This window comes from Ochotona princeps, unplaced genomic scaffold, assembly GCF_030435755.1.
Source record: "Ochotona princeps isolate mOchPri1 unplaced genomic scaffold, mOchPri1.hap1 HAP1_SCAFFOLD_3541, whole genome shotgun sequence".
NCBI classification, from domain to species: Eukaryota; Metazoa; Chordata; class Mammalia; order Lagomorpha; family Ochotonidae; genus Ochotona; species Ochotona princeps.
In genome coordinates, this window is record NW_026701409.1 from 26,269 (window position 1) to 38,165 (window position 11,897).

The window sequence follows — 11,897 nt, forward strand, 5'->3', positions numbered from 1 at the left end:
AAACTCTCAGGAAAGAAGGTTTGCGTGTACTGTCTTTATTTTTTAGGTTACGCTCTGCTTTTATTTTGTGTATGTGTATTCCCCGTTCCTTATATATGTGATCTCTCTTTGTGGACTGCCCGCTGTATATACACCTGACTCTAGACTCATTACCATAAAGGAAAATGCAGTGTATGACTTCCTGTGTTTTCTTCAATCCGCGCGCGTATTATTTTGTGTATGTGTGTGTGGATGTGTGAGGGTGTATATATATGTGTATGTGTGTGTGTGTGTGTATATGCGCATGTATGTTTGTCTGTGCATGTGTGTGTGTTAGTGTAATATTTCTCCATCATATACATATTCTCTGTGTGTGCATCCTGGTTGTATACATCTGGCTCTATAGCCCTCAACATTTCATACACTAAACACACACCTACACTATAAACATATATGTATATCTCTTTCTACGTGTATATATGTATATATGTAAATGCCTCTGTTGTCCTCTGTAGTATACGATGAAGAAGTGTGTGCGCACGGTTGTATTTCTTTTTCTGTGTACGTTCTTTTCGTGCATGTCTGTGTGTTTCTGTGGGTAGCGTATTTCATTCGTATACAGATGGCTATATGGCTTTCAAAATCGTATGTACTAATATCATTACATAAATATGTATATATCTGTGTGTGCCTATATATATATATCTGTGTGTTTTTATATATATGTGTATCTGTGCGTGCCTGTATATATGAACATATATATGTGTGTGCCTATATATATATATATATATATATATATCTGTGTGTTTTTATATATATGTGTATCTGTGCGTGCCTGTATATATGAATATATATCTGTGTGTGCCTATATATATATATATATATATATATATGTATGTGAAAATCTCTTTTTCTCTGCGTTATGTGTATGTAGACGAAGATTGTGTGCAACATCGTATATCTTTCTGTGTATGTTCTTTTCGTGTGTCTGTGTTTGCGTGTGTAGAAAGTTGTATTCGTATGCAGATGGCTTTATAGCCTTCAATAATAATTCAACATGTACATGCACACCATTCCTTCACTGTCAGGACCCTACGAAAAGACACAAACTTATTACACCCAGAGACCTGCACACACACACACACACACATAAATACATACATACACACGTACACACATCCATACATCAACATACACACATACATGCATCAATATATAATAGTATAGCTGTATCTATATACCGTGTATTCTGAGGAGTAGTCAACTGTGTTCAGTCTCTCTCCCTCTCTCTTTTGTTCGTTCTCTCTCTCTGTCTCTGCCTCACCCTCTCTCTGTCTCTCTGGGTCTTTCCATACATACATGTATATATTCAGACAGACAGACACACACACATACTGACAGAGAGAGAGAGTTATATGTATGTGAATGCACCTATGAGGAAAGCATATGTATATGTAAGCTGGAGAAAACCATGGGTGATAGGTCAGGGTTTTGTTTTTATCAAAAGCATCGTATATATGTTCTCTTCGAGAGAGAGGCGAGACAAATCATAAGTGAAGAGATGATCAGTACCAATCTCGTTTTACAACTCAGAAAGAGGTGGTTATGTTCCCTCCAGATGAGATGTTTTGTTGTTTTGTCACTATGCAGAAGTCTGTCAACTCGGTAGAGAACTACGACGATATGAGATTCATGCTCTGCTTAACATGTTATTTATATATATATATATATATATGTGTATATATGTATATACATATATATATATATATATATATATGTACATATATGTATGCATACATATCTCTGTATATATATGTATATGTGTATGTATATATAGCATATCTCCTTGATGGACTTATTCTTCTTGTAGAGAAATATCATCTGCAGCGAACGAGCACCATCTGCAAGAGCTACGAATAATTACTACTTGCCACTTCCTGCGTACTCATACATACATACATACACACACACAGAGAAATATATATATATATATACAGAGAGAGAGTTACGAAGATGCATACATACATATATATATAGATATATATGTATATAGATGTATACACACACACAGAGAGAGATATATACATATACATATATATATATATACACAGAGAGAGAGAGCGAATGAAATATATATATATTTGTGTATATGTATACGCACGGAGAAAGAGAGAAATACATGTGTATATTCGCAGAAGAGAAAGAGATATATATATTCGGATGCACACACATACACATATATATATATATATATATATTTGAATGTACACACACACATACACACACAATAACACTTACACACGGATTGGAAAAAGAAATAATATATGAATGTGTATATCTGGACGTTGTATATTTTCTTTTCCCTATGCGTCGAGAGATAACTCGCTTGGTGTAAGTCGGTGCAAAGAAGAGTTATCCGTTTTCTACGCTGGAGCTATCTCCATATATATCTGTATGTATGTATGTACACACATATATATGCGTGTGTGTGTGTGTGTGTACGCGACATCTGGTGGGCACGTGTGCATGCAGCGAACTGCGAAGGGTTGATGGTGAAGTCGTTGCGCGAAAACGCATCGTATGAACCTTCGAAAAGATCCCTCAATTGGCTTAAAGTAAAGAAAGATTACATTGAGGGACTGACAGACTCAGTGGACCTCGTCCCCATCGGCGCTTTCTACGGAAGGGTATGTCTTGGTACACCACTAGCTACTACTACTAATACTACAGCAGCAGCAACACCAGCGCAGCAGCAACAGCAGTAGTAGCAGCAGCAGTAGCAACAGCAGTAGTAGCAGCAGCAATAGCAACAGCAGTAGTAGCAGCAGCAATAGCGACAGCAGTAGTAGCAGCAGCAGTAGCAACAGCAGTAGTAGCAGCAGCACAATAGCAACAGCAGTAGTAGCAGCAGCAGTAGCAACAGCAGTAGTAGCAGCAGCAATAGCAACAGCAGTAGTAGCAGCAGCAATAGCAACAGCAGTAGTAGCAGCAGCAATAGCAACAGCAGTAGTAGCAGCAGCAATAGCACCAGCAGTAGTAGGAGCAGCAATAGCACCAGCCTTAGTAGCAACAGCAGTAGCAACAGCAATAGCAACAGCAGTAGTAGCAACAACAGTAGTAGCAGCAGCAATAGCAACAGCAGTAGTAGCAGCAGCAATAGCACCAGCAGTAGTAGAAGCAGCAATAGCACCAGCCTTAGTAGCAACAGCAGTAGCAACAGCAATAGCAACAGCAGTAGTAGCAACAACAGTAGTAGCAGCAGCAATAGCAACAGCAGTAGTAGCAGCAGCAATAGCACCAGCAGTAGTAGGAGCAGCAATAGCACCAGCCTTAGTAGCAACAGCCTTAGTAGCAACAGCAATAGCAACAGCAGTAGTAGCAACAACAGTAGTAGCAGCAGCAATAGCAACAGCAGTAGTAGCAGCAGCAATAGCACCAGCAGTAGTAGGAGCAGCAATAGCACCAGCCTTAGTAGCAACAGCCTTAGTAGCAACAGCCTTAGTAGCAACAGCAATAGCAACAGCAGTAGTAGCAACAACAGTAGTAGCAGCAGCAATAGCAACAGCAGTAGTAGCAGCAGCAATAGCACCAGCAGTAGTAGGAGCAGCAATAGCAACAGCAGTAGTAGCAGCAGCAATAGCACCAGCAGTAGTAGGAGCAGCAATAGCACCAGCCTTAGTAGCAACAGCCTTAGTAGCAACAGCAATAGCAACAGCAGTAGTAGCAACAACAGTAGTAGCAGCAGCAATAGCAACAGCAGTAGTAGCCGTAGCAGCCTTCCATTGAAGTGCTCGAGAAAAAATCCCCAGACATACAATTACATGCGCTCTCACGTACACAGCAACCCCTTGCTGCTGCGCGTGTCGTTATATTATGCTGATTCTTACGTTAATTGCAGAGATGTATCTGCGTGTGTGTATATATGTGTGTTGTGTTTATGTGTGTATGTGTGTATATGTGTGTGTGTATAGGTGTGTGTGTGTGTGTATATGTGTGTGTGTTTTTGTATATGTGTGTATGTGTACATGTGTGTGCGTGTGCATATGTGTGTGCGTGCGTATATGTGTGTGTGTCAATGTGTGCTCCTTATTCTGACTCGCAGTGTGCGTGTATATGTACATACGACTGTCCACGTATGTTACACACACAATGTAACATGCTTCATATATATATGTATATATATGAATATATATATACATATATGTATATATATATATAATACATATATGTATATATTCAACCGCTTCATATGCATATATATATATATATGCTAATGCAGGGTGGCCGAAGGGGTTTGTTTGGGACGTTTTTGCTGGCTGTGTATGCCAGAGACGTCCTTCTATGTATATATATATATATGTCTGCTTCATATGTGTATATATTTATATAACTTCGTATACATATATGTATATATATCTAACTGCATTATATATATATATATACATATTTGAATGCGCTGATGCAGGGTAAACGCAGCGGTACATATGGGACGTATTTGCTGGCAGTTTATAATCCAGACGCAGAGACGTACGAGTCTGTTTGTAGAACAGCAACGGGTTTTTCGGATGAGGCCTTGCAGCAGCATCAGGCTGCTCTCAGCCTGCGAATTATCGATAAGAAGAAGCCTTACTATCATGTCTCGGACAAAATGGTAGGAATAATTCTCAAAAGAACGCTCACGTGGAAAATAAGGTTTTCACCTTCTGAAGGGAAAAGTTCACAAGAGTGGACAATGAGAAGAGAAATATCAATGCAGAGAAACAAATACACACCCACATATACATACTGTACATATATATATGTATGCCTTGGATATATATATATATATAGTTACATACACCTTAGACATATATATATATATATATATATATACGTAGCTTTGTACATATATATATGTATATATACTTTGCCTATGTATATATATATGTACACCTTAGAAATGTATGTCTTGATATGCTTACTATGGTGGTGCTGCAAGGCTCTTGGCTCCTCTGTGTTTCTATTTCTCTCTCTCTTTCTCGATCTGTCAGTACACGTCTATTTATATATTTTTAGACACATATATCCCTATGTATATGTATATCTCCTAGATATATATCTACCTGAAATGATACTCGTAACCTGCAGTGTTCACTGTAGTGCTGCTGCAAGGTTCTTGATTCCTCTCTCTTTCTCTTCTCTCTCTCAAATGTCAATATACATATAAGTAGATACACATATGTATCTTTTTTCTGTATACCTCTCAGATATGTTTACTGCATCAGTTTGCTCACTATAGGTCTGCTGTACCGCTGCAGGCTCTTCTCTTCAACTTCACTCTTTCTACGAATAAATGTACATATATATACATCTGTATATATGTGTATGTCGTCCTTAGGCGCCTCTACACACATATTATGAGTGCATCACGCCTACCAATCTAGTGATAGTTGATAATTATGGTCACACACACACATGTCTGTTTGTGTGTGTTTGTACATCCGAGTAGTAACTACAGTGCCTTATAGCAAGCCCACAATGTGTGTGTGCCTCAAATATGCCACAAGTGTTGACAGATGCATCTCTTTCAGTATGAGTGTGTATGTGGGTGTGTTTAGGCGCAGTACTTAATATACATACATATATACATACATACATACATACATACATATATACATACATATATAAATATATACATACACACATGTATACATACATACATAGATACATACATAGATACATATATACATACATATATACATACAGATATACATACATATATACATACATATATACATATACACATACATACATATATACATACATACATACGTACATACATACATACATATATACATACATAGATACATACATACATATATACATACATATATACATACATATATACATACGGATATACATACATATATACATACATACATATATACAAACATATATACATATATATACATACATATATATACATACATATATACATATATACATACATACATATGTATATAGTATGTACATACATACACAGATATGTATGTGTATGTGTATATAACCAAGTGAATGAGTAGTAGCTACAGTGCTTTATAGCAAGCCCACCATGTGCGTGTGCCTCAAATATGCCACAGGTGTTTGCACATGCGTCGTCTTCAGTGTGTGTGTCTGTATATGTCTGTGTCTGTGTGGCTGCCATACTTCACATACATACATAATACACACATAGGTACATACGTACATATGTATCTAGTACTCTATATACATATATACACACACATGTGTATGTGTGTGTATAACAGTGTGAACGAGTAGGAGGTACAGTCGTTTATAACGAGCCCACAGTGTGTGCGTGATATATTGGCTTCAATATATATATCACAAATGCTCACACACGTAAGTGTTGTTGAGTGTGTTTGTATGTAGCTACAGTACTCTATACACCAGAGGTCTGCACATACATAATGTTATTAGGTTTACAGCGCCAACAAGTGAATCTTCGAGGAGAGGTTGCCTGGAGGTATATATATATATATATATATGTGTGTGTGTGTGTATGTAGCTACAGTACTCTACACACTAGAGGCCTGCACATACATAATGTCATTAGGTTTACAGCGCCAACAAGTGAATTTTCGAAAAGGAGAGGTTGCCTGGAGGTATATATATATTTATATATATGTGTGTATGTAGCTACAGTACTCTATACTCTAGAGGCCTGCACATATATAATGTCATTAGGTTTACAGCGCCAACAAGTGAATTTTCGAAAAGGAGAGGTTGCCTGGAGGTATATATATATGTGTATGTACTTGTATTTTTCACGCTCCCCCCAATGTACATGTCTGTACTACTTGGGTACACTACACACTACACACTTTCACTTGTGTATGGAGCTATTTTCGCTGAACATGCCTTCTCAAGAGCATGTGTATGCAGCTTGCATGCGAAATACATAATGTATTGTTAAATACCGCTTACTATTATACAAGGAATTACCTGATGACCGCTCGCCCGCCTCTTTTCTTGAGAGGATATTATGTCCACTACATATACGATGAAGAGAGAGACGTATATTTAGGCGTGCGCATTTACACGCACTCGAGGTGGCATAGGAAGAAATACAGGAACCTAATCTTGAAATGATAGCGAGAGAGAGGCAGAGAGAGAGAAAGTAAAAGACTGAGAGCTGCCTGGAACATGAGAAATATGCGCCGTAGATTGCTAATATATGGAGCAATCGCTTGCAAGCAACTGAAAATCTATTCTAGATCCAGTTGTAAGCGCGTCTCATCTGGTAGGGCCTACTACGTATACAACTCATCTTCGCACGTTTGTATATATATATATACATGTGTGTAAATGTAAATATATTTATATACATATATATATATGCAGTAAATAATTGACGCTGCATGTGTACAATATTGTTGTTATACGTGTTATTCTCTGTTGCACTATGTATGTATGTATGACTATTGCATCGTCGTATATATATATAATGTTTCGGCAACAAATAGTAGAATGCTGTCTTCGTTTGCTATCGGTGTTGTAGCTGTTGTTCTTGTTTTCTGTGTTGCACTGTGTATGTATGTATGATGACTGCATCGTCGTACATGTATGTATACATATGTATGTGCATCAAATAGTAGACGCCGTCTGTGATGTAATGGTGGTCGTTTCAGCTGTTGTTGTTATTGTTGTTTTCTGTGGTGCGCTTCTCTCTTGTTTTTGAATAGGAGCCCGACGTCTGGTTCGAACCATGTCAAATTTGGGAGTGTCGCGCAGCCGATCTCTCCATATCGCCTGTTCATACGGCTGCCCTTGGCGAAAAGGCTCCAGACAAAGTGAGTTAACTGCGTGCTGAACGAGTAGTACACACCATCATTACTACTACTAGTACTAGTAGTAGTACCACATATAATGTGTACACACCACCACCACCACCACCCCCGTCACCACCACCACCACCACCACTATCACTACCACTACTACCACATATAATATATACACATCACCACCACCACCGCCACTACCACAGAACTACAGACCACCACCACCACCACCCCCCGCCACCACCACCACTATCACTACCACTACCACTACCACCACCACCACATATAATATATACACATCACCACCACACATAAGTACACACCAGTATCACTACTACTACTACCACCAACACATAAAATATGTACACACCACCACCCCCAAAACCACTGCAATTATCACTACATGTAGGTACGCACCACCATCGCTACCACCAACAGCACATGGAAATACACTCCAGCATAACTACTACCATCACGTAGATGTACACACCACCAGCACTAGCACGTCTAAGTAACTCCACCACCACCCTCACCACATATGCGTACACTTCACCATAGCTACTACCACCACACATATATCTCCACACCACCAGTACTACCATGTGTAAGTACACACCACCGTCACTACTACCACCACATATACGCACAGACCACCACCATCACTACGACTACTACAACCACCAGCACAACCACAAGCAAGTGCAGCACGCCATCATCAGTACCACCACCGCCACAGCTACTTCACATGGGACTACTACATGTATCTGGAATTGAATGTCTTCTACAGATGGTCCTCTGGTATACTCATTTGTGAGCATGTATGCTGGTCCGTTATTCACAGTGCTGTTGCTTTCAAAGAGGACGTCTAAGCCACCAGTTGAGTTCCACTGCATGCTGCATGAGTACATACCATCACTGCCACCACGTAAGTACACGCCACACCACCACGACGTAAGTAAAGATCATCAGCTTACATCTCCTTCCAGTGTGTTTGTGCACGTATAGTATTGTGTGTGTGTGTTATATGTGGGTATATACAATAGGACCCATACTTATTCATCGCCAGTACATGGTCTCATACTCACTTACTAATCATTTCATGTACGCATGAAGTGTCTATCTCTCTGCGTTTCTCCTTTCATATTCACTGTGTGCCACCCTCTCTCTTTTCGTCACCCTAAATATATATATATATGTATGTGCCAGTCTTAGGGAACGCCCACACATGGAGGGGTATATGACCAGATATCTATGTGTATACTCAGTTCTGCAATTGATACATTAGAGGAAAAGCGTCCATATACGTATACATACATATTTCTGTATACGTATATAGAAAAATACAAATATATATAGGAGTTATGTTGCCTTTCCCTCTGCCTGTCAGTCATCTCCTGGTACTGCCTTGCTCCATCCCTTGCTGCACACATATCTGCGTCCACATACGTACATCCCTTCTCCTTCAAGAGGGGGGTACCGCTACTCTGTAGGTATACATGATGTATAGGTGCCTCCAGTTACTCCGTATATATTATATATATGAGCATTTATATACATATAGGTATATGTTTATATATATATGTACAAATATATATATATATCAATATCAGAATATACGGATTAACACTGTGTGTGTGTAGATGATGTATACGTGCCTCCGATTACTTTATATACATAACATATATGGATATGTACACATATAAATGTATATATATGTACATATATATATATTATATATATGTATATACGGATTACCACTCTATGTCTTGGAACGATAGGAAATCACGAGCGAAGTCTTCGTCTATTTTGATGGTGTATATGCATATTTCTTTAGGAGTGAGGATGCGGCTACTCTTGTAGATGTATACGATGTATACATGCGTGTAACTATTCCGTATAGATGATATGTATATGTATAGTATATTTGTATGTATCTGGTGTATGTATACGCATATATCAGCACCACATCAAGTTATATGTGTTGCACTGACAAAGCTTTCCAGAGGAAATAATGAGGCTACTGTGATGGTGTGAATATCCTCTAGATCTCTGCATCTCACACTGGCAGGGATCCCTTTGTTTGTGTGTGATATGTGTGTGTGTGTGTATGTAAGAGCGTAGGTGTGGGTGTGTGTGAGCACGCAGACTGTTGATAACGTTCTTTTCCTTTCAGTGTTCGGTGATGGTGTGATCTGAACACCCTTCTTTCTTGTTGCTACATTCATGATTTCTAGATCTCTATGTTTTTTGACATTCTGATAGACAAGCGCGAAGAGGATCTGGTGGCTATCGCCAGACCCGCAACATCGTGGCTGATGCAGGAGCTCTTTACTTCACAGGGGCGAAATGGAGTAGACATCTGTTTGCTTCTCCCGGTCACTTGCTTATTTCTGTATGTGTACCGGGTGTGCGCTGTGTCTAGCTCTCTCTCTGTCTCTCCGTCTCCTTTCTTCCTGCGTGTCTCCGACTTTTTGGTGCCTGTCTTTCTTCAGACGTATATTACTGTCTTTCTTCCTTTACTTGAAAAAAGCTTCCTTCTGGTTGTACACTTCGTCTATTTTGCACAAATATTCATGCAGGGCATTGGGCTGCGATTTCCTCGTTTCCTACGAGTACGAGAGGATAAGGCACCCGAGCAAGCGACTACTAGCGCACAGATCGTAGATCTATTCGAAAGTCAATTCCGGAAACCAAGACCCACTGGAAGCAGCACTACTACGGGAATGCGTAGCACAAGTGCATTGAAGAATGAGACGTATGATCGAGAAGAAGGAGACGAGGACGAAGGGGGTGTTAGTGACTCGACTGATGGAGAGGTAGCGGTTGCTGCAGCTGCTGATGGCCGTGCTGCTGAATGAGCACTACTACCGGAAGATGAATGAATTACATGGAAAAGCACCAGCGTAGCCGCACGTACTACAAATATCGCAAAGAAGCTGATGATGCCAGTGTTTTTGAAATCATCTCTCCCGACATTGATGGTGCTAACTAGCGATGGAGCACACGGCCACCGCACATGAAAAGGCATAAAGAAGGAGCCACAAGTGATATTTCGATTGAGGTTACATCTTGCTCTCTGCTTCACATAATAGTGTCTACAAGTGTACTCATGCTTTTCACGTAGATAGGGAATGATAGTCATATCGACGTGATATTATATTTTGCTTTGCTTGAATAGAGTATCATGGGTGCACTACGTGTGCAAGAGAGAGTGCAGTACAGAGCAGCAGCTGCAGCCGTAGCATCCCCACGAATGACAGCAGCGTAGCCGCACGTACTGCGTTTCGAATTGTCGTGAGAAAGTTGTTGGCGACAAACTGAAAAGCTGCAACATACGGGGATATTCCTGGATCTACCATGTAATTGTAGTGCGTCAGATACGCCCACAAGTAGTAGTAATAACGATTTCATTTGCTGCTGATATCTTTCGCCGCTGGCCGACATCGTCTTTTCCTTGCTTCACAGAAAGACTGCAGCGTGCGCCAAAAATGTGCGTTGGAGGAGCTACCGAAAGCAGCAACAGCTGCAGCAACGCTCTTGACAAAAAATGTGAAGGGGGAGGAGGCGAGGTTTGAGAGCACGTGGTCGGGCAGTAATGTAAGAAGAGCCGGTCTGCATCGACTCCGCAGAAAAAGCCCATGTCACGCTCATCCACCATATTTCATACTCTGCCATGTAAACGACTTTCACTACCATGTATGTACCTATATATATACATATACATATCTGTATATATCTCTCTATATTAAATGAAGACTAGGGCCTCAATATAACAGCAGCAGGACCTTAGGCCACGTGAGCCCTACCAGTCGGGGCACGCATGTGGATATCTGCAGATACGAGTGTACGCGTTGCATGCCTTCTGCAGGTCCAGCATAACAGACGATACATACACGTACAAGCCTCTTCTATATACTAAGCTTCTAACTACGCAGGCTGGAATTGGCTGTGAGACAGAAAGAGAAAGTAGAATTTTAGACTTGAAGAGCAGTATATATATCCCACCAACTCTTGTAGCTGTCGGTGCTTGCGTATATACTGCACGACGGGAACGTGAACCTCTGCCGTGCTGACGGGAGAATTTTGAGGACTTCCTAG

At 40.1% G+C, this 11,897-nt stretch overlaps 1 protein-coding gene across 1 annotated transcript in view; it reads left to right on the top strand.

The window, feature by feature from the left end:
- The window catches only part of LOC131479432 (DNA ligase 1-like), a 30,513-nt gene extending 19,856 nt beyond the window's left edge, over positions 1-10,657 (top strand). The window contains 4 exon segments of the mRNA XM_058659936.1: positions 2,512-2,666; positions 4,445-4,630; positions 7,704-7,811; positions 10,379-10,657. Coding sequence (XP_058515919.1) covers positions 2,512-2,666; positions 4,445-4,630; positions 7,704-7,811; positions 10,379-10,657 — 728 coding nt within the window.
- Positions 10,658-11,897: the final 1,240 nt, after the last annotated feature.